General features: G+C 53.8%; 2 protein-coding genes and 1 long non-coding RNA gene across 3 annotated transcripts; 2 read left to right on the forward strand and 1 right to left on the reverse strand.

Annotated features, from left to right (window-relative positions):
* Positions 1–256: 256 nt before the first annotated feature.
* On the reverse strand, positions 257–17,365 carry SARM1 (sterile alpha and TIR motif containing 1). The gene is made up of 9 exons (XM_024127757.3): positions 16,896–17,365; positions 11,528–12,143; positions 8,675–8,887; positions 8,278–8,369; positions 7,923–8,158; positions 5,879–5,981; positions 5,613–5,802; positions 484–605; positions 257–394 (listed from the first exon to the last, which is right to left on the reverse strand). Exons 1-9 carry the CDS (start codon positions 17,363–17,365, stop codon positions 265–267), a joined length of 2,172 nt encoding a protein of 723 aa, XP_023983525.1. The 3' UTR covers positions 257–264.
* LOC114485103 (uncharacterized) lies at positions 15,460–16,629 on the forward strand. The gene is made up of 3 exons (XR_003678578.2): positions 15,460–15,509; positions 16,293–16,394; positions 16,478–16,629. It is a non-coding gene; the product is annotated as an uncharacterized lncRNA (long non-coding RNA).
* A 1,686-nt stretch (positions 17,366–19,051) lies between the features above and the next one.
* VTN (vitronectin) lies at positions 19,052–22,244 on the forward strand. Its single transcript, XM_007121759.1, has 8 exons — positions 19,052–19,188; positions 19,282–19,401; positions 19,478–19,825; positions 19,903–20,042; positions 20,303–20,459; positions 20,626–20,778; positions 21,474–21,818; positions 22,050–22,244. The coding sequence occupies exons 1-8, from the start codon at positions 19,125–19,127 to the stop codon at positions 22,160–22,162; spliced, it is 1,440 nt and encodes a 479-aa protein (XP_007121821.1). The 5' UTR covers positions 19,052–19,124; the 3' UTR covers positions 22,163–22,244.
* The last annotated feature ends 1,041 nt before the right edge of the window (positions 22,245–23,285 follow it).

The following is a 23,285-nucleotide window of genomic DNA, read 5'->3' on the forward strand; positions in this document are numbered from 1 at the left end:
TGACCCTCCCACGCCCGAGACAGGACCTGGGGGCAGGGCCTAGGGGAGGTCTTAGCATCCCCAATGCCTGGCTTCCCTTCCCTTTCCAGATACTGAGGAAGCTGGGTTTGAGGTGGACGGTGAGGGTTGGGGGAGGCAGAGAGCCATTTCCTGAGAAGATCCCAGGCTGTCTCAGCCCAGGGAAGCCAGTTTGAGGAGCTGTTCCATTGGGGGGGGGATGATGGAAATGGGGGGTCACGGCAGGGCTTGGGAATTAGGGACTGGTTAAGCGGGGCCCAGGGGTGCAGCACCCTCCAAACTGGTGTCAGAGCCCGCAGATGAGTCGCGGGAGGAGCGGCCCTGGAGGAAGCGGATGATCTTCTCAATGGTGGCCTCCTGGTACTCGTGGGACCACCTGTGGGTGCAGAGGATGGTGGGTCGGGGGGCTGGGCAGAGGGGGCTGCTGGCTGGGGGCCTGTGTAACCCGCCCCGCCCCCTCCTCACTTGATGCCATTGAAGGTGAGCACAGCCCGCATGTCCTCGGGCAGGGCCTGGGGCTCTGGCCACTGGAATCCATCAATGACGGGCACGATGTTCTTGCCACAGTTCAAAGCAGTCACAATCTCCTAGAGAAAGAAGAGGGGAAGAGGAGGACACGCGGGGCCCCGTGCAGGGACCTCGGGGCCAGGCTGAGCCCAAGGGGGGATGTTGGCCATGAAGTCCACGTTGACTTCTCCCTCACCCCCTGTGGTATGATAAATGTACATTTGCCCTTTGTTCCAGGTTCTCGGTACAGAGCTGCTAAAGCCCTCTCACATGACCTGGGGGGTGGGGCTGTGCCGAATAGCTTCAGGATGGGGGCTGGTGGCCAGGAAGACTAAGCTGTGATTAGAGGGTTGGAACTTTCAGCTCCCCCCTCACCTCCAGGGACGGGAGAGGGGCTGGAGACAGAGTTCACTCACCTATGACTTAATCACGCCTACGTAACGAGACCTCCATAAAACCCCTAAGGACCGGTAGGTTGGTGAACACATCTAGGTGTGGAGAGGGTGGCCCGGAGAGGGCATGGAAGCCCTGCCCACGCTCCCACCCTGCCTTACTTTGCCCTGTGCATCTCTTCCATTTGGACGTTCCTGAGCTGTATCTTTTAAAATGAACTGGTAATAGTTAAGTAAAGTGCTTTCCTGAATTCTGCATGTCATTCTAGCAAATTATTGAACCTAAGGGGGGTGGTCATAGGAACCCCTGCATTTGTAGCCGAGCCAGACAGCAGTGCAGGTGGCCTGGGCCTTGCGACTGGGTCTGAAGTGAGGGCAGACTTGTGAGACTGATCCCTTAAACCGTGGAGTCTGACACTGGCTCCCGGTGGGTAGTTAGTGTCAGAACTGAATTGAATTGTGGGACAGCCAGTTGGTGCTGGTGAAATGGAGAACTGGTTGTTGGTATGGGAAAAAGCCCACACAAATTTGGTGTCAAGAAGTACATCACACCCCCTGCATCCAAACTGATCCATCCTGAGCCCTGCCAGTTGTAGTCCTTACTTATTTCTCAAATCCGCTCATTTTTCTCCACCTCCACCCCCACCAGTGCCCTGCTCCAACCCTGTATTACCATTAGCCCCTACCAGGTCTCTTCTCATCCATTCTTGCCTCCTCTAATTCATTCTCCATGTTGCCCCTTCACCTAGCTACTCTTTGCAACATGCAAATCTGATCATGTCACCCCCCCACCCCCACTTAAAACTTCACGACTCTACATGGCTCTTCGAATAAAGTTCAAGGCACTGTGCGGTTGGCCACAGCTCACTTCTCAAACTCTATCCCTGCGCTGTCCTCCCAGCCACACAGACCTTGCAGTCCCTTAGATTTGCTACCTCCCTCCCTCCACAGGGGCTTTGCACATGCTGCTTCCTCTGACTAGAACACTCTTCCCTGACGTTTCACCTAGCTAATACCAACTCATTTTTCTGATCTGAGCTCAATCAACTTTCCTAGGGAGGTCTTCCCTCACTTCCTGACCAGGTCAGATCCCCTGTTATAGGTTCTCATAGGCTCCACATCACATGCTACACTTACAAATTTAAATTCACTAATGAGTAATTTACTTAATATCTGTCTTCCCCACCAGACATAAAGGTGGGAACCATGTCCAGGTTTCACTCACCTTGTATCTCAGGATCTTTCACAAAGCCTTGCCCGTAGTCTGCCTTTGCTAAATACTTAACAGCTGACTGGCTGAATGAATGAATGAATGAATGAGACAGCATAGCATTTAGGGGTTGCACTCTGGAATCATCAGATCTGGGTTCACATCAAGTCTCTGACACAGGCTCTGTCATTTGAGGCAAAAACAACAGGCTCTCAAAGCCTCTGTTTTCTAATTTCTAAAATAGAGTTAATGATAGTCCCTATCTTGTAGGATTGCTGGGAGAAGTAACTGTGCTATCCCATGGCAAGTGGTTAGACTAGCGACTAGCATGCAGTGTATGCTTAATAAATAACAAGTGTTGGGGCTTCCCTGGTGGCGCAGTGGTTGAGAGTCCGCCTGCCGATGCAGGGGACATGGGTTCGTGCCCCGGTCCGGGAGGATCCCACATGCCGTGGAGTGGCTGGGCCCGTGAGCCGTGGCCGCTGAGCCTGCGCATCCAGAGCCTGTGCTCTGCAACGGGAGAGGCCACAAGCATACCGCAAAAAAAAAAAAAAAAAAAAAAAAAAAAAAACAACAAGTGTTATTACTTCCTCCTCTGTAAAGTGGGGATAATAAAACTTACCTCACTAGGTTGTTCTGAGGATATTGCTATTAATGGGTGCTCTGGTAAGTGCTTATTGAATGTTTTTTTCCTTTCAAGGGGGAGCCACAAGGATTGGACTTTTTGAGTGCAGTTCACTTGTGGTTTTCCATATTGATTACCCACTAAATGTGGCTTTGAGGAAAGCAGTTTTAAAACCAGAGGCAATTAAGCACTAAAAACAACCAAGGAGGGATGATGGAGCCTTTGGGACTGGTCCAAGGCAAAGGCTCCCACCACCTGCCCACTCCTCCCTCCTTGCGGTTGGCTGGGACAGTGATGGATGCCAGGCACCCTCCCTCGTGGAGCAGAGCCTTCCTGGGGAAGGAATCTGCATAACTTCAACCCTGTTTGGCTTCTGGGGCACCTCTCCATTTTACAACTGAGAAGAAGGAAGCCCAGCGAAGGGGAGGGACTTGCTCCCAAGTCACATACATGCCCAGCCCAGGAGGGGGCCAGGTCTCTGACTCAAGCATTCAGATTCCAAGTCCAAGGCTATTTCAACCAAGCCCTCTACCTCTCTGCTGAGCACTTGGATGAATTCTGGCCCTGCAGCAATTTATGTGGGAACCTTTAGACATTTGTTTCATCTAGAATTACACAGAAGCGAAGACAGCACACTGCTGACTGTACCGATTCAGAGGCTGGCCAAGAGAGGCATAATGTCTCGTTCAAGATCATGAAGCCAGTTAAATATGAAAACTTGATTAGAGTTGCGTCTTCTGACCTAGTAAACCTAGTAGATACGTATGTTTCTCCCAGTCATCTCAGCTTCATCAGAATCACTCATCTATTTAATCATTGATTCAATTATTCTAAAAACGCTTCAAGAGGCTACTTTGTACCATGCATGGTTTTAGGCATCAGGGATGCAGCATGAACAAGGCAAGGTCTGAGCTCTCACGGAGCTCACAGTCACTCCTCTCTTTCTCTCAGAAGGCCGCCTGCCACCTGCTCTAAGCCATGATCCTCCAGGGTGTCTCTCTGACCCAGCATCCCCTCCCCAAACCAAACCCAGTATTCAGACCCTCCTACATGGCCTCTGGGGCCTGACCCTTTCCCCCACTGTCAATCTGGGCTGCACCCTAGTTTGGAGCCTTCTCCCTAAAACCCACTGGTATGGCATCACTGCCCTCATGGGATCCCTTTTGCCAGTGCTTTAAGCACAGGTCTTCTCCCTGCCTTTAGGAACCCCATAACCTGGTTTCTTAGTTCTTATCCAGCCAGTGGTGTGCTGGTACATGTTTAACAACTAGCTCTCCAGAGGGGGAAAAGACCACCAAACAAATCAAATCCTGATTTGTAGGTTGTTTGTTTGTTTTTAAAATTTATTTAATTAATTAATTTATTTCCTGGCTCACGGGCCTAGCCACTCCGCGGCATGTGGGATCTTCCCAGACCGGGGCACGAACCCGCGTCCCCTGCATCGGCAGGCGGACTCTCAACCACTGCGCCACCAGGGAAGCCCCTGATTTGTAGTTTTTACCAATTTCTTTAGTGTAACTACTCCCACCATGGCTGATTTCAAGCTACTGGCGTGACCTCACTGAACTCGGAGTTGGGAAGAGATGCACTCGCTCTGGTGTCAGCTGATTCCAATCCTATCTCACCACCTCCCCTCCCACCCCTCAGATCTGAGTCATAGGACAAAGCTGGATCCTAAGAAAGAGCATGGGCTTTGGAGTCAGATAGACAGGAGTTCAAAGCCCAGTTCTGATTTCTGCCCCAGCAGTGTGGCCATGGGAAAAACTATTCTACTTCTCTGAGCCTTGGTTTCTTCATCCGTAAAATGGAGAAGGCAATACCAGTGATAATGTAGGTTTCTGGCACCCTTCTCATGCCTACTTTTGTTCTTTGCTCCTGCTGTCCCCCTGCCTGAGATGCCTTCTCTTCCACTGGCCTAAATGCTTAAGACTCTTCTCAAGTTCTGCTTCCTTCACAAAGCCTCCCCGGATTATTCCAGCCCTTGATGTTTTTTTCCTTTCTCCATATTCTTATAGCAAGTAAGAGGTTCGCCTACCCGGCTTTACGTTGACACCAATTTATGTATGATCTAGTCATTCTGGGCATATTCTTGTCTCCTTAGCTCCTTAGGACAAGGGCCCTATCCATATGACAACTGCTTCCCTTTGCCCTGGCCCCAATTCCTGCTGACTAATGAGTAATGATTAATAACCCACAGATGTGATACAGATCCATCCATCCATTCTACAAGTTCCCAGTAAGTTTTTACTATGCGTTAGGCACTCAGGATACAATGGGGAATTAAACAGCGGTAGAACTCACAATAATTATATTAATAATAGTAATTGCTGCCATCATACAGCAGTTATTATGTGCCAGGCATTCTGCTAAGCACTTCACAAATTTTACCTCTTTTAATCTTTCTAACAATATCCTAGGGAGTTAGGTACTATAACTATCCCACTTTCCAGTGATAAACATGAAGCTCATTAGGGTTAAGTAACTTGCCCAAAGCCAGAGCCAGGATTTAAACTCACAGCTTTGTGCTCTTAACCATTCCACTGTGCCTGTCACTATGCTCTCCTGCCCCCCTTCCCTCACAGAGGTTATTTTTCAAAGCGTGTTCATGCCTCTCTGACCCTCACAACGATTCTACGAGGTGAATAGGACAGGTAAGTTACCCCCATTTTGTAGATGAGAAAACTGGGGCTCGGAGAGCCTAAGTAAGTTGCTAAAGTCCTATTACAGTCAGAGCCATGGCTCCTGACTTCCAGCTGGGCTATGGAGGTTGCTGGAGTATATGCAGGTGAGAAAGAATGAAACGGGGACCTTGTGCCCTGGGCCACAGGCCAATGCTGGGACCACAGAGGCCAGCACTTACCTTGTGCACCCAGTCCTTGCAGTCGTGGTCCTGCATGCACTTGTCCAGAGCCCCAGCCGACAAAACCAGCACAAAATTGCGGGCACCCATGATACTCTGGATGAGCTTGTCCTCGAACTTGCCCGCTTCCAGCTTCTCCACATCAATGAAGACGCTGAAGCCGTGCAGCTGCAGGTGCACCTTCAGGAGGCTGCAAAGAGGTCCTGTGTCACTGCCATGGCCTCCCCACAAGGCCCCAGGCAGCCTGCCTGTCTGCCCCTCCTCACCTGGCGAGCTGGGAGCCTGAGTTCCGGCGGTAGCTGATGAAGACGTCTGGAGTGTCCCCGCTGGGCTTGCAGCCGGTGCAGGGCAGCGGGGAGTGTAGCATTTCTGAAGCAGACAAGAGACGGCTTGGTGAGGGTGGGCCTTCCCCATCACTCACCACGAGGTACATCATCTCCTGCACACCCAGCCCTCTCAGCCCAGCCCAGGCAGGGTGGCTTGCTCCAGAAACGGTCAGAGAGGTGGAGAGATGGGGCCTACAGGAAGGCAGGCTGCAAACTATCAGTGAGGCCCTCTCAGGAGGCAGGCATTGATTGTGTTTTGGGGACACCTCCAGCACTGCCCTCTCTCTAGAGCTCCAGACCTGCACAGCCAGCTGCCCACAGGTGCTCCAAACCCAACCCATCCCAAATCCTCCCCAGACCCCCCTTCTTCCTAGTCTCCCACCAAAGCCAGAAACCTGGGTATCAGCCTCAACTCCTGCCTCTCATTCATTCATTCAACAAATATTTACTAAGTGCTTTCTGTGTGCCAGGCACTATTCTTAGTGCTTGGGATACAGCAAAGGACAAAACAAAGCCTGCCCTCGTGGAGCTGACATTCAATGCTCAGGGTCAGGCACCATGCTCTGTGGATTCTACCTACTAACATCCTGGACTCCAGCCTCAGGGCCGTCCCTGTGTCCAGGCCCGCAACTCCAGCGTCCTCAGTGGTCTCTCCAGATCCACACCTGCCCAGTCTAATCTGTTTGCCGCAGGCACCAGAGAGCTCTGCTTAAAATCCAAATCTGAGTGTGTCATTGCCCCCACTTCAAAACTGTGTATGGCTCCCTACTTCCGACAGGAGGTGTTTGTAAGCTGTTTTTGCTGTAGCACCCTCTTGTTTTTAAAAAATTAAATCTTGGGGATTTATTGGGAGCTGCAATGTAAAAATGATAGAAGTTAATCTGCTTTGGTTGAAGCAAAAGAATGGGGCCAAAGCCCAGTCCCTTGTCCCCTGTGGGAGCTTAGTACATACTTACTGAATGCATGCATGCGTGAAAAGAACCCATCTTATAATATTCAAACAACAGTCACAGACAACGTTTGTCTCTTTACGAGGTATAAAGGCAGAGGTTGAGATCCCAGTTCTGTCATTTAATGACTTATAACCTTACAAAATGAATTTAAATCTCAGTTTCATCATCTGTGAAATTAACACCCATGATGGAACTGTCCTTTATCTTTGATTATGATGATGGTTACACAGGGGTATACATTCAAAACTGTTCAAACGGGACACTTTTAAGTTAAAATTCTACCACTTTTATTCTTTAAAAGGTTTTAAGAGCTGACTTTAAAAAAACAAACACCCACTGCACAGAATGGATGTAGAGATTAATGAGAACATATCTGTTAAAAACTTAATCAGGACCTGGCCTCTAGTAATTGACAATAAATATTAGCTAAATAGTAAGCTAAATTAATAAATCAAGAGGGCTGCTAGAGCCCTAGGATCCACTCTGCTCTCACGACCTCCCTAAAGCACCCGTACTTAGTCAGCTGTGGACTAACAGGATAAGCCCTGTGTCTCCCCACCCGCATCCCCGGTACCCAGCCCCCATGCTCTGTCTTTTACCTCCACACTTGCATGTACTACTCCCTGTGCCTGGGCTGCTCTTCCTGCTGCCACCACTCTCCTCCTCACCCCCAACACATCCTTCAAGACCTGGTCAGGCATCCCCCCCTCTCCAAAGCCTAGGCCTGGGCGGACAGGGTAGGTGGTGCTTCCTCTAGGCTCCCACTGGAGTCCTGGGCATGCTAGCTCCTGCAGCCACGTGGCTGTTTATACATCTGCCTTCCTCCCACCCTCCTACCCACCTCAGACTGGGAACTTCTTGAGGGCAAAGTGCAACATATTCATCTCTGCATCCTCAGAGCCCAGTGCAGCACAGCCTACGTGCTCAATCAACCCGCAGTGAGGCTCCGAGCGCCCCCCCGCATGTGTCTCCCCTCACCCCTCCCGTGCAGGGGCAGGGGCAGGGGTAGGGGCCCACGTGGGCAGGCGGACCTCTGGCGGCCGTGAGGATGCGAGCGCGGTGCACACCCAGGCAGATGCCGCAGTCCTCCAGGAGCTGCTGCTCCGACACTCGGTGCAGCAGGGAGCGGTCCAGGCCGCAGCTGACCAGGCCATACGTGTACTGACGGAAGCGCGGGTCCAGGCTGCCCAGCCAGTCAGCCAGGTTGCTGTGGTCGCATGTAGCGTAGCTGGCGAAGGTCTTGAGCTCCGTGAGCTCCCTAAAGAATCTGCACCCAAGGGAGGAGAGGATGCTGAGATCTTGACTGGGCACTGGCTAGAGGCGGAGGGGGCGTTTAGTTAGACCTGCCCGGGGCGGGGGAGTATGTGGGCTGGAGGCTCCGTATACCTCTTGCGGGTGATGCCTGACTTCATGCCCAGGTCGGTCTGGAGCTCCTCATCCGTGAGCCGCAGAAGCAGGTCTCCATCCACCTGCTGCTCCTGGAAGAGGGGTCAGATGTAAGGAAAGGCTCCCATCCTCAGCATTTGGACCCCACCCAGCACAAGATCAAGAGCAGGGACCTGGAGATGGCGGTGGGGGAGACGGATGGGACCCAGATGAGAACCGAATGACCCCGAAAACCACTGAGTACAGGCTCCCCACCCCCAAAGTCCACCCTGGTGCCGCTGGCGTGCTGTGCCGGGATGGGGCGCGGTCGCCTGTGTGCAGGGCGCCCCTAGCGGCCACGCGGCCCTCGGGGATGCGCCTGCTCCGACTGCCGGCCGGCGACCCCGTGCGGCTCTACCCGGAAGCTCTCGCAGTACTGGGAGAAGCCGATCTGCTGCAGCCATGTCTGGACCTCGGCTTCCTTCCAGTTGGCCACGCTGGGCAGGATGGGCCGCGGCACCTCCTCGCCCAGCAGGCGCAGCGCGCGCTTCGCCAGCGCCGACGTGGTACCATTAGTGGAGTAGGAGACGAGGCGTTTCAGGCTCTGGATGGCACCTATGTCGCTGAATACCTGGGGAAGTGCGGAGAGGATGTCTTGGATCCACCAATTCACCAGCCGCCCCCAAACGTGCCTGGTCCCTCCCCTCGCCTCTTCTCACCGCTGAAAACCCCACCGTCTGCCCTTGCCCTGCCTTCATCCAATAAATCACCAGGTCCTGTGGATTCCCCCTCCAGAAGCTCCTTCAACTCTTGACCAGGTAAGTCCCTCTCATGCCTCCCCTCTACAGCTTCCATCTGCCCTGAAATCAAGTCGAGTTCTCAGTATGGCTGCCAGGCCTGGCACAGTGCAGCCCCTGCCCACCAAGCCCCGCTCTACTCCCCCTTCACCAAGCCACCCACCCACGGAGGCTCTCCCACCTCTGGGCCTCAACCGGTGGTGTTTCCAGACGCTTCGTTCTTCTAGCCTGCTTGTGGGAATCCTACTCATCCATTGGATCCAAATTGATTGGCACCTCCAACATGCAGCCTGCTCTGATTGCCCCGCAGCTTGGCCCATATCTCCAGTTAGGCCTTGTGCTACACTCTGAATGCTCCTGTTGTTAATTGATAATGCAATTTCTACTGGACTGTAAGCTGAGGCCATGTCTTAGTCACCCCTGGGGTCCCATAACTGGCACACTGCAGGGCACAGAGTGAGGGATCACCATTTCTATATTGAACTGCGCTCACTTGGCCTTGCTGGGAAAGAGGTGCCACAGCTGGCGGTCATGGCTGCTGCCAAGACCCACTCCTTGGGGTCCTCACCCCCTACTTCCCTTTAAATCCCTCCTCCCAAAACAGAATGGCCTGTTTTGTAAAGCCAGTCCTCCCATGGCCCAACTCTGGGGAGCAGAGAGGAGAATCAAAAGCTCCTAGAACATTGGACCTTGGAAGAGGCCTCAGAGACCCCCCAACACAACAGTCTCTTCTGGATCTATGGGGACACATGTGATGGGGGACAGTCACCTGTGAGACACACTCCTCTGATGATCCCTGTCCAGCCCCAGATGACCACTGTCATACAGATAGGGTGGTCCATGCAGTGTGCACTGCTCCCTGTGCACCAGCGGTCACTAACCCCCCAAACCTCCAGAGGAATACAAAGGAGGGAGAGTGACATTATAGGATAATCTTAATTCTGTAACATTTAAAAAACGAACACCAGAAACTTTCGATAATTTAACTATTACTAGTCTCACATCCAGGGTAAGAACTGCTGCTGTGGTCCACTCCTTCAATTTTCCGGAGGTCAAAAGTGAGGCATATAGGGACTTCCCTGGTGGCACAGAGGATAAGACTCCGCGTTCCCAATGCAGGGGGCCTGGGTTTTATCCCTGGTCAGGGAACTAGAACCCACATGCATGCCACAACTGAGAGTTTACATGCCACAACTAAGGAGCCTGCCTGCTGCAACTAACACCCAGTGCAACCAAATAAATAAATAAATAGTTAAAAAAAAAAAAAAAAAATTACCCACGTTTAAAAAACAACAAAAAAAAGTTAAACTGTTCCAGAGTTATATTAAAGTTCTGCTTCCTAGGGACTGAAAAATCCTCAAATATGACCACCATGTGTACTTTAATAGATGAGAATGAGAAATAAAATAATTATGAGCCTGCCTGCTGCAACTAACACCCAGCGCAACCAAATAAATAAATAAATAGTTAAAAAAAAAAAAAAAAGAATATCCCACGTTTAAAAAACAACAAAAAAAAGTGAGGCACATAAAGGCCCAGAGGGGGAAGCCAGGTACCCACAGTCACACAGCAAGTTAAAGCAGAGGGCAAAGGCTGCAGATCAGGTCCTGAGATTGGGGACCCCTTGGGACTCGGGTGGGAGTTATCTAGCTGACACATGGACGTCCTGCCTCTGTTTACTCCATCTCCTTTCTGGACTCCAGACCCAAATGACAGAATGGCCCACTGGAGCACCCCAGGCTGTCATCTCTCAGGCACTTCAAACTCCATCTGTCCCATTGAACTCACTTTCTCTCCACCCTCAAACTATCTCACCCAGTTCACCTTATCTCAGTACCAGGTGCCACCATCCACTGGGTTGCCTATGTCCAAAGCCAGGAGTATCCTCAGCTCCTTGCTCTCCTTCACCCAGCCACCCACCAAGTTCTAACTCTGTCTCTTCAGTACCTCTGGAATCTGCTGCTCTCTGCCTCTGCTGTCATGCCCTGGTCCTCACCTGCACCATCCCAGCTGCCCCCTGCCATGGCCTTCTATCTGACCCCCCTGCCTGCAGCCTCACCCTTGCCTACCCCGTCTCCATGCAGCAGTCAGGGTGATCTTTGTAGAACACAGAGATCATACAGAGATGTATGTCCCCTACATAAAACCTTGGGCTTGCCTTCAAGGCCAGAAGGATGGGTCCCTCATCTTTCTCCTTATTTCACCTCTCATGTGTATTTCAAGTCCTAGATTTGTGTTTGTTTGTTTTTGTTTTGTTTGTTGTTTTGTTTTGTTTTTGGCTGTGCCACCGGCATGCGGGATCTTAGTTCACCGACCCGGGATCAAACCCGTGTCCCCTACAGTGGAAGCGTGGAGTCTTAACGAATGGACCTCCAGGGAAGTCCCTCAAGTCCCAGCTGAATGTCATTTCCTCTGGGGAGCCTTCCCAGTTTCTCTCTAACCCCCTCCCCACCCAACCCCACACCCGCACCCACCTTGGTCTTGCCCTGCAGACTCTTGATGGCAGCCTCGGCACAGAGATAGAAAGCCCCGATGCACTGCGCCTCCAAGCGCGACGAGTCAAGCAGCGGCACGAGGCGCTGCAGGTCGTCAGGCCCGCGGCCCTGGCTGGTGTCACTGGCGTCCACCAGGCAGCGGGCGAAGCGGCAGGGGTCCAGCGAGGCCACTAGCGGCTCCACGAGGGCCAGCGTGCCCGAGCGCTCCACCTCGCGCTCCACCTCCTTGTTGGTGGCCAGCACCGCCACGGCGAGGCAGGCGTGCAGTCGGAGCAGCTGGTCCTCGGAGAAGGCGAGCGGGAAGAGCCACTCGGCGGCGCGCTTCTCCACCATGCGCCGCTGCGCCGCCTGGCCCCCGTGCAGCGCGCAGTTGGCCAGCGCCAGCGCGCAGTGGCGGAGCAGCGGCGGGTCCGTGCGGCGGCACCAGTACAGCACCGCGTCCAGGCCGCCGGCCGCCACCAGCCGCTGGCATGTCTCCTCCGAGTGCTTGAACATGTGCTCCAAAATGCCGGCCACGCTCCGCGCCAGCTCCACCGGCTCCCGCTCCTTTGCCAGGTTCAGGATCACGCCCAGCCCGATGCGCGCCACTCGGTCCCTGCCGAAGGAAAGCGGGAGGGAGAAAGTGGAGTTGCCGCAGCCCGGGGTGCTTATCTTAACCCAGGGCCTCGTTACTTAATGCTTTCTGGGCCTCGCTAGCGTCATATAGGACATGAGTCTGGTCCTCCCTGCCTCCTCCACCTCCCTCATCTCCTGCCCTGGGACAACCAGACTTCTCTGATTATAAGGGTGCTCCATCCTGGCCACACCCATTTCTTCCCAGACACCCTTCCCTGGAGAAGCAGCATGTGTAGTGGTTAAGAATTCTAGCTCTAGAGCAGATCTCCTGGGTCCTGGTTTCTTCTCTACCATTTTCTAGCGGTGGGACCTTGGGTACCTTCCTTTATCTTTATTGGTTTCCTCATCTCATAAATAGGATAAAGTGAATACCCACCCCATAGAGTTATTACGAGAACTAATGTAAAAACGCATGTAAAGTGCTTGTCACAGTTCCTGGCACATAGGAAAGACTCAATAAATGTTCACTTCATCAAAATTCTCTTCACTCCATGCTGTGTGACTAGGGTGTATTTATTCATTCATTCAAAAGACCATTTATTGAGGACTTACTGTGTGCCAGGCACTGCAATAGGGGCTGAAGTTAAACAGTGACTAAGAGAGACTGGAGCTAATAACAGCTGATATGGAGACAAACAGTAAGCAAGTACAGCGAATGAACAGGATAATAGTTATCTGACCAAAATGATAGCAAAACCAGGTGCTGTAATGGAGAGTGCCTGGGGGGAGGGATATGTCTGAGGAAGTGACATCTGAGAGTTAAATGTCCAGAGACCTCTGCTTGCAAGTATCTGGAAGAAGAGCATAATAGGCAGAGAGAACAGCAAGGACAAAAGCCCCGAGGGCTGATGAGCTTGGCACGTTCCAGGAAGAGAAAGAAAGCCAGAGATGTTTGCAATGTCTAAAACAAACAAGGAAAAATATAAAATCAACGAGGGATTCATATATAGAATATATAAATACATATTCAAATCAATAAGCAAAAGGCAGTAAATCTAACAGAAAAGGAGCTAAGGACACAAATGGGCAATTTACAAAAGGAAATTCAAAATGTTAAGAGGCAAATAGAGATACTCTAATTCATTAGTAATCAGAGAAATAAAAATTAAACCAGCTATCACTTTACAACCATTAAATGGGCAAAAAGCAGAAGCTACTTCAAGTGGTGGAGGTGGAATTTTCAAGGGAAGAGTGAGGAAAGAGTTCTGGGGGCCTTTTGAGCCATCTCAAAGCATTTGCACTTCATCTGGATGGCAAATGGGGAGCCACTGAAGGGCTTCAGGAAGGGGAGTGACCTGGTAACACATGGGTTTTAGGAAACTCGCTCTGGCTGCTGTGGGGAGGACAGGTCAAAGGGAGAGAGCTGGGAGGCCAAGCAGTGAAAGCCCGGAATCCTAACCACTAGGCCAGCAGGGAACTCCCAACTGTGCATTTATTGAACCCCAGCCCTCACCTTTCCCTACACACTTGGCACCTTTATAGAGTTGAACTCCGTGCTAGTTGTGAGATTTATTCACTCTCAATTCCCAATTCTTCTACAGTCTGAGAGGCTGTGGGTCTGGGTTCAAATCACAACTCCGAAAGAGGGGTAAATTGTCCGTATATACACATATATAAGCCTGTATATATAATATACACATATATGCAAGTGGTTGTATATGCAGAGACTCTCTCTGGAAAGACGTACAAGAAACTTATTTCACCGGTTTGCCTCCAGTGAAGAACAGAAAGAAGAACGTGTAAGTGTGTATCGTTTTTGTACTTTGTTCTTTTTTTTTTTTTTTTTTTTTTTTTTGTACGCGGGCCTCTCACTGCCGTGGCCCCTCCCGTTGCGGGGCACAGGCTCCGGGCGCGCAGTAGTAATCAGAGAAATAAAAATTAAACCAGCTATCACTTTACAACCATTAAATGGGCAAAAAGCAGAAGCTACTTCAAGTGGTGGAGGTGGAATTTTCAAGGGAAGAGTGAGGAAAGAGTTCTGGGGGCCTTTTGAGCCATCTCAAAGCATTTGCACTTCATCTGGATGGCAAATGGGGAGCCACTGAAGGGCTTCAGGAAGGGGAGTGACCTGGTAACACATGGGTTTTAGGAAACTCGCTCTGGCTGCTGTGGGGAGGACAGGTCAAAGGGAGAGAGCTGGGAGGCCAAGCAGTGAAAGCCCGGAATCCTAACCACTAGGCCAGCAGGGAACTCCCAACTGTGCATTTATTGAACCCCAGCCCTCACCTTTCCCTACACACTTGGCACCTTTATAGAGTTGAACTCCGTGCTAGTTGTGAGATTTATTCACTCTCAATTCCCAATTCTTCTACAGTCTGAGAGGCTGTGGGTCTGGGTTCAAATCACAACTCCGAAAGAGGGGTAAATTGTCCGTATATACACATATATAAGCCTGTATATATAATATACACATATATGCAAGTGGTTGTATATGCAGAGACTCTCTCTGGAAAGACGTACAAGAAACTTATTTCACCGGTTTGCCTCCAGTGAAGAACAGAAAGAAGAACGTGTAAGTGTGTATCGTTTTTGTACTTTGTTCTTTTTTTTTTTTTTTTTTTTTTGCGGTACGCGGGCCTCTCACTGCCGTGGCCCCTCCCGTTGCGGAGCACAGGCTCCGGACGCGCAGGCTCAGCGGCCATGGCTCACGGGCCCAGACGCTCCGCGGCATGTGGGATCCTCCCGGACCGGGGCATGAACCTGTGTCCCCTGCATCGGCACGCGGACCCCCAACCACTGCACCACCAGGGAAGCCCTGTACTTTGCACTTGAATTTATGTGCAATAGTTTTTTTTTTTTTTTCCTTTTCCTCTCTTTCTTTTAAAAACCTGTCGCCTCCACTTATTCACTGTGTATTCTTGGGAAAGCCATTTAACCTCATTATGGTCTCCTGAAGGGGGCAGGCTGTGAATTTAGAGGGCTAGCAGTAAGAGTGTGGTGGGACCAGGCTCAGAGGGCCCTACCCTGTTGGGCTTCTCCTGGTATTCGAGGGTCAGTGAAGCTGTGACCTAGGCTCCCGGGCAGTGAGTGTGGCAGTACCCAGGGAAGAAGAGAGCTGCAGGAAAGGGAATGGCAAAAGGAGTGGGTGCCCTGATGGAAGAACCTTCTTGATGAGGAAGTTGGTTGGTGGAGGAAGGAAAAAATTTCATAGACACAAATTCTCAGTGTGTCACCACCCTCTTCCCTTCTTGCCCTCCCAGCCTCCTCTCGGAGCAGTGCAGAGGTGTGGGGGAGATTATGCCTTTCTCCGGGAGGATTTTGATCGGGACCTGGCTTGCTGGGTTCTGTCCTTGGTCCTGAAGTGATGCCAACACCAGCACGTTGTTTCTTGGGACCAGAGACACCGGTTAGTGTGCCTCCTTTCTCAGTAATTCTGAACCAGGTGAGGATTGTTATTTTCAACCTTGAAAAATATCAGTTCTATTTGCATCTTGCAGCCCTCCTCTTCTTAGGGTGTTGGCTGCACCCATTCTCCAGGAGTTCTAGTTATAGCTGCCCTATCCCACATACCAGGCCTACAGGACACGCCCTTCAATGCTAGCCCACCACATCCAGTGAGCACCCACTCCATTTGCTAGCCCTCCACATTCACAGCCCATCCCCAGCAGGACACCTGTTGTTAGATAGAAGATTAATGACTTACTGAACAAGCAGAAACCTAACTTGGCCTCCCAACTTAAATTGCTTCATTCATGCACTTTTGAAAGTCGTATCATTTCCACCATCCACAAGGTTATCTTTACTTTTTGAAAAGGGCAAAGAAAACGCCCCTAATCCATGCCCATCACACCCTTGAGAGCTTCATAAATGGAAAGTGACCCTTCGAAAACCCTTCTAAACCTGAAGAGCCCTAGAATTCAGCATGAGACTGGAGTGTGACAGCCTGGTCTCCTCCGGCATTAGAGGGGCAAGGAAGTGGGTCAGTGGTCCTTATATTCCAGGGGAGATCCCAAGAGGCAGGGAAGCGTAGCAACCAGGCTTCAGTTGGACCCCACCTACTGTATCTTGGCACGTGTGGGGAAGATGTAGAGAACACATACTCTGGCCCCTGCCTAGCTCCACACCTCAGTTTCCTCTTCCCCCACCATCCATCCCAACTGAAAACACCCACCCTGTTTTCCTTGAGCAGGCACAGCATGAGATCATGTCTGTCCCGTTACATGAAGCAAAATGAAAAAGGAGGAAGCCGGAAGTGGACTGGGGGTGGCATGAAGGCAGCAAGTAACCTTAGGTCAGCACTCATTTCAGCCTGGGGGAAGAGGAAAGGGGTCCCCCCTCCTATTTTCTGAGCAATGTGTTCTCTTTCTCTTTTAGTATGGCAGAGCGAAGGTAGCATGGAAGGATATCCAGGCCCATCGGAAGGAGGGCTGTGGGTTTAAAGGGCTTTGGCAATGGGATCCCAGTTCCATCCTCAGAACCAGGAACAGATTCCTGTCCTACTGCTCCATTCCTCCCCTCTCTGTCTCATTTCTCACCCCACCAGCTCTGGGAGTGAATCCTGGCTGCACCACTAGTTCACTGTGTGACGCTGGGCAAGTCACTAAACTTTCCCAGGGCTCAGTTTCCTCATCTGTAAAATGGACAACGCTGGTCCCCAACAGGGATATAATGCAGGGGTTTGTGAGGTGAGGCAGGAAAGGCACAGTGCGAGGCACACGGGAGACCGAGGCACTCGACCGCCCTTGCGACCCTACACCACGCGGCGCTCTCCGCCCCAGCCCGGCCCCCTCACCGATTCTCTGCCACCAGGATCTGCTCCAGCAGGCGGGCAGCCTGCACGCGCGTCTCCAGCTCCGGCGCCTGGAGCAGGCGCAGCAGCAGGTCCAGACCACCGTCCAGGCGGATGGCGTCGCACAGACCCTGGGCTACCTCGCGGCCCATGGCCGGTAGCAGCCAGGCCTCCTCCACCAGCTGGAAGACCTCGGCTAGGCTGGCTCCCACGGCCCGCACGCCGCCTGCCTGCTTCAGAGCCGACAGCGCCTGCTGCAGCTCGGGCAGCGCGCGCTCCAGGGCGCCCTGCACCTCGGTGCTCGCCCCTGGCGACACCTCGCGGGGCCCGCGGCCGCCCGCCGCCCACCACGGCCCAGCGCAGCCGCTCCCGTCCGGCCCCGGCACCGCTAGCCGCTCGGCGCCCGGCCGTGGGCCCGACATGGCGAAGAAGCGGCACAGCTTGTAGGCGGAGAGGAGCAGCGTCAGGACCATGGGCACGGGGTTTCAGGGGACATCCCTGGAGAGGCGGGGCCGGGCGGAGCGACCCAGACCTTGGGAAAAGGAGGAACCGAGAGGGAACCGGGGGAAGAAGATGAAAGAGGGAGGGTGGAGAGAAGGGTAACAGGCAAGGGCACCGACCAGAAGTTTGGGGGAGGGGGGAGGGCAGGATATAGGACGAAGAGGTTGGGGAAGGGGATGCAGGCCCAGATGCAGGGGACAGGCGGGAGGAGAGAGCGGGAAGGCGAGGAATGGACCCAGGGGCCGGAGGGTCTAGAAAGCAGCAACCAGAACAAAGAACGGTTCCAGTTCCGGCTAGGTTCGCAGAGATGCTCTGCAGCAGCCCCGCCCCTGAGAAGCTGTGGTCAGGGAGCCGACGCGCCCCCTCTCGGTCTCTCGGGGCTCCTCGCCTGCCGCCTGCGTAGCCCCACCCCCAAGTCTTCTCCAGCTACGCCCACACGCTGGCCAGGCCTCTCCCCCTAGTCACGTCCCCTGCCCCCTCTACTGGTTGCAGGGGAAGGAGGTGGGAGGCGGAAGGACTGCTTGGGTTTTACGTTGGAGACACCGGGATGACGCTGGAATGTGAGGGCAACACGGTTGAGTGTGCCTTTGCCCTAGTAGTGGTTAATGCAATCATAATAGCAATTCTTGAGACACTTTATGCCTGTTTCTCAATTAAGTCTTACAGCATGCCTACGAGGTAGCAATTACTGCTCCCATTTAACAGCCCAACCGACTGAGGTCCATGGAGAAGATTCTCCAAAGTCACACTCCCCCTCTGATTATAGAACAGAAAAAAAGCATCGGAATCTCTGAGGATCACTCCCTCCAGGTGGTGGGAGGACTTCCAGAGGTTAAGTGAACCCCTGAAAGTGGGCACAAACTCAGGCGTTGTGTGCCAGTGAGCATTTTCTAGGTAGAGGGATCCTATTTCTCACTAGAGCCTAAAAGTGTGGGGAACTGGGCCACTTGTTACCGATGGGGGAGGATGTGGGTGGGGACAGGGGGTGGCCTGCTGAGAAGCAGTAAGTTAGTGGAAGACTCAGGAATCACGTCCAGTCCAAAGGGTTGATATTCACCCAACTTACTGTGCTGTGAAGATCAGCTTGGGGACATCAGTGCACCCTAGAGATGAACCCAGAAATGAAACTTTGTCCTTTTGTGATAAAAAAAAGTTTCCCGAGCCGCTACCCCGTCTTTCTCTGCCCTAAATACACAAGGGGCGGGTGAGCCACCCAGCCAGGGATGTGCCTGATCAAACAGATCACAGGTCAGTAACCACTAATGGGGAACGAAGTTGGAGCTGCTCCAGGAGTTGGGCATTTGGTCTGCTTTAGCTCCCAACACCCTGTGAGGCGAGTATAATTAGTCTCACTTTGCCAAGAAGAGAGCTAAGGCAGCTAAAGCAGTTTGCCCAAGGTCCCACAGCCCGTGAGCAGCGGAGTGGGACTTCTTTCTGCCCTCCGGATTCACTGTGCTAGTGCCCTTCGGAGATGCCCCTGAGCTTGGTAAGGATCCCATTCACAGCTCTCCCAGGCCCGGAGTTCCAGGAACATGACCCTCTGCTGCAACAGCCTCTGGGGTCGGGGCGCTGGGGGCTGGGCTGGGGGTTGAGCAAACAGAGCAGTAGAAAAGGCAACTCCTCTTCTCTGGTTCCCCTCCTCCTTGTCTTGTCACTCCCTCCCTTCCTCAGGCATCAGAGCAGAGACCGCAGAGAACCTACTTCACCAGACTCGAGGCTGGAGGCCCCGCCATGGCATCCCCAAGGCCCCTTCTGATGCTGGCCCTGCTGGCGTGGGTTGTTCTGGCTGACCAAGGTGCCGGAGGGCGTTGGTGGCCGTTTGGGTCAATGTAGGGTGGGCAAGGGTGGTCTGGGCTTGGCCGTGCCCACTGATACCCCCTCCCCACAGAGTCGTGCAAGGGCCGCTGCACTGAGGGCTTCAACGCCGACAGGAAGTGTCAGTGTGACGAGCTCTGCTCTTACTACCAGAGCTGCTGCTCCGACTACGTGGTCGAGTGCAAGCCCCAAGGTGCGTTCAGAGTGGCTGGGCGGGCCTGGGGTCCCCTCTGCAGCTGGAGACTCACTACCACCCTCCCTGCCTGCAGTGACTCGTGGGGACGTATTCACTCTGCCAGAAGACGAGTACAGCTTCCATGACTACCGCGAGGAGACCAGATCCAATACCAGCGTCCAGGCACAGCCAGAGAGCCCCACCCAGCCTTTTGTCGTGCAGGCCCAGCCTGAAGCGACTCTTGAGCAGGCACCTGTTCTGAACCCTGAGGAAGAAGCCCCAGGACCTGAGCGGGGGGACTCAGAGCCTGAGGTGGGGCCCCTCAGGCCCGAGACTGGTAATCTAGGGGTCTCCGAGTCCCCAGCAGAGGAAGAGCAGTGCAGCGGGAAGCCCTTTGATGCCTTCACCGACCTCAAGAATGGTTCCCTCTTTGCCTTCCGAGGTGACTCGAGGGGAAGGTTATGGGGGTAGGGGTCTGCCCCGGGAGCATCCTCCCTCACACAGCCTCCCTCCCTCTAGGGCTCTACTGCTATGAGCTGGATGAAAAGGCCGTGAGGCCTGGGTACCCCAAGCTCATCCGCGATGTCTGGGGCATCGAGGGTCCCCTTGATGCTGCCTTCACCCGCATCAACTGTCAGGGGAAGACCTACCTCTTCAAGGTGCCAGGCCCAGGGGCTGTGGGTCAGGGCCAAGCGTATCTAGGCAAGAGGTTGAGGGCTGCTGTGCCCAGGATCAAAGTGGGCAAGAAGGCTGGATTGTGGCCTGTGGTCCCTGGCTGGGGCTCTGTGAGGACACAAAAGCCCAAGGCTCCGGGTCCTGGGTGACAAGCCTGGAACTAGGGCTGCCGCCTTGGGTGGGGACGCTGCCTCTGTGCACAGCGGACTGCCTCCTCGCCCTCTTCTCCTTCCCGACCCCTTAGGGTAGTCAGTACTGGCGCTTTGAGGATGGTGTCCTGGACCCCGATTTCCCCCGCAACATCTCTGAAGGCTTCAAGGGCATTCCGGACAACGTGGACGCAGCCTTCGCCCTCCCCGCTCATAGCTACTTTGGCCGGGAGCGGGTCTACTTCTTCAAGGGTACTCGGGAGGTGGGAGGGAGGGTGCGCATGCGCTGCAGCAGTCTTGGTCTTCTTTAAGCTTCACTGGCGACAGGCCTCAGATTATCCCCACCCCCCTTGCCAGGAGCTCCCAACTTCCACAGCCTCTGGGCTTTCCAGTCTTGCTCATGGCCACCCTTCCCCAGGCAAACAGTACTGGGAGTACGAGTTCCAGCAGCAGCCCAGTCAAGAGGAGTGCGAAGGCAGCTCCCAGTCGGCCGTGTTTCAACACTTTGCCCTGATGCAGCGGGACAGCTGGGAGAACATCTTCAGACTTCTTTTCTGGGGCCGTTCCTCTGGTACAGAGGGAGGGCAAGCCTTGCTTCCCCATCCAGAGGGCTGGGATCCCCCAGGGTAGAGTTTAGGGCTGAGCTGGCCTGAGGGGCTGTGACTGTGCCTCTATGGGTCAAAAGCTGTTTGCCCAGGCCAGACTTTGCTTCTGTTGACCTTTGTGTGGGAGGCTTGCCTCCACCCGGACCCCACACCTTGGACTTTGCCTAGCACAGCCAGGAGCTCAGCAGGGAGAAGGAGGGGCTGTAGCTGAGGCAACCAGGGAGGGATATGGTGGAGGGAGGCCGGGGGAAAGTGTACCGAACAGGCAGTCGCAAGGCTGGCTGGGAAAACTCTACCTGGGATCCCCCAGGGTAGAGTTTAGGGCTGAGCTGGCCTGAGGGGCTGTGACTGTGCCTCTATGGGTCAAAAGCTGTTTGCCCAGGCCAGACTTTGCTTCTGTTGACCTTTGTGTGGGAGGCTTGCCTCCACCCGGACCCCACACCTTGGACTTTGCCTAGCACAGCCAGGAGCTCAGCAGGGAGAAGGAGGGGCTGTAGCTGAGGCAACCAGGGAGGGATATGGTGGAGGGAGGCCGGGGGAAAGTGTACCGAACAGGCAGTCGCAAGGCTGGGCTCCGCCATTAACTTGCTGTGTATCCTTGGACAAGGCATAGCCCATCCTTGACGTCCAGGGCTCCCCATTAACCCCTTCCTTGCCACAGGTGGTGCTGGAAAGCCCAGGTTCATCAGCCAGGACTGGCTCGGTTTGCCTGGACAAGTGGATGCGGCCATGGCTGGCCACATCTACATCTCAGGCTCAGCTCCCCGCTCCTCTCGGACCAAGATGACCAAGTCTGCGCGTCGTAATCGTAAACGCTACCGCTCACGCCGTGGCCGTGGTCGTGGCCGTGGCCGAAGCCAGAACCCCTACCGGCAATCTCGTTCCACCTGGCTGTCCTGGTTCTCCAGTGAGGAGATAGGCCTGGGAGACTATGATAACTACAAGATGGACTGGCTTGTGCCTGCCACCTGTGAGCCCACCCAGAGCGTCTACTTCTTCTCAGGAGGTGGGAGCCCTTGCCAGCCCTGTAGCTGGTCTAGCTGGGTCATCCCTGCTGTCCCTGGTCCCCATGGGCTGAACACAGCCCTTGAGTGGTGACTCCAAAATGCCAGGCCGGGAGTCCTCTGGTGCATTGCGGATGTTCACTTACCCTTCCAGGAGAGACCCAGGTCTTCTTAGGGCAGGATGGGCAGGGCCAGGCAGGGTCTCATGCACCCTCTCCCAACCTCTCTTCCAGACAAGTACTACCGAGCGAACCTTCGCACGCGGCGAGTGGATGCTGTGTTCCCTCCCTACCCACGCTCCATCGCCAAGTACTGGCTAGGCTGCTCAGTCCCTGCCCACGAGTAGGAGTCCGAGTCCAAACAGCTGGGCCTCTGCTGCCCCCTCCTCCAACATCCTCCTCCCAGCTCAATAAAGATCCCTTGGCCCCGAGTTTAAGACTACTGTCCTGACTGGGGTGGACAGGCAGGAGGCAGGGATCTGCCTGGGTAAAGGAGGGGACCTTGGGCAGTCAGGGTGACTTGGGGGAGGGGACAGAGAAGATCCTTCTTTGCGTCCACCCTGTGTTGGGCTCAGGCCCTCTCCATGAGCCAGAAAAGCTGTGGGTTGGGAAGCTGTGGGTTGGGAGAGCCTCATGAGAGCAAGCCTTCCTCGCACACGGAGCAGCCCCCTGCAACCCACCAGCAGCTAAGCAGGAGCTTGGACCCCTCGAAGGATGACGGGAGTCATCCAGCTACCCTACCCAGCCCTGGGTTTGTTTTGCCTCTTGTCATTGACTATGGTCTTGGAAGGGGCAGGGGGGCAGGAGGTGGTGGGTTCCAGCTCAGCTTTTCTGCCCATCCTGGACCTGAAATGCTGTTAGCTCAGAGCCTTGGGTCCCTGGGGAAGCGGTCACTGTGCTCCCCCAACCCTATCCCTATGATAATGGGCCTTTGAGGTCTCTGTCTTGGGTCTGGGGTGCAGAGTACTGAGGCAGGAGAGACAGGAAGGGCAGGAACTGAAAGGAAATTCAAATGCACCTATTTCTCTTAGAAAAGTGGCCCAGAAGACTTCCAAACGATGAGTGCACTGTAAAAACAAATATCTTTCTCAAAACCCCTCAAACGTACTTGTGGAACCTCCTCTGGTTCCAAGTTCCCGGACTGTAGGAAGTCCATCTGGGCTCTTGAAGGGCCAGGGACAAAGGGCTAGGTGCAGGCAATGCTCTAAAGCAGAACTGAGGGTGAGCTGGTGGCATCTGCTCCCAGCCCTGCTGAGGGGAGGGTGGCTGCCGCTCATCTGCTGTCCAGCTTCTCATCCTGTCCAGCTTCCCCAGCCCCATCCTCAGTTGTGGGATAGGACTCCACCCGCTCTCCCCCAAGGCAGCCAGCACCAGAGCCCCAGGAGGAGCATCTAGAGAGGGATCTCGTTGGCTTCCTGGACGGAGCCCTGGGAGGGTTTTCACAAAGTACAGGATTTCAGACACAGACTG

Source organism: Physeter macrocephalus, unplaced genomic scaffold (genome assembly GCF_002837175.3).
Source record: "Physeter macrocephalus isolate SW-GA unplaced genomic scaffold, ASM283717v5 random_705, whole genome shotgun sequence".
NCBI classification, from domain to species: domain Eukaryota; kingdom Metazoa; phylum Chordata; class Mammalia; order Artiodactyla; family Physeteridae; genus Physeter; species Physeter macrocephalus.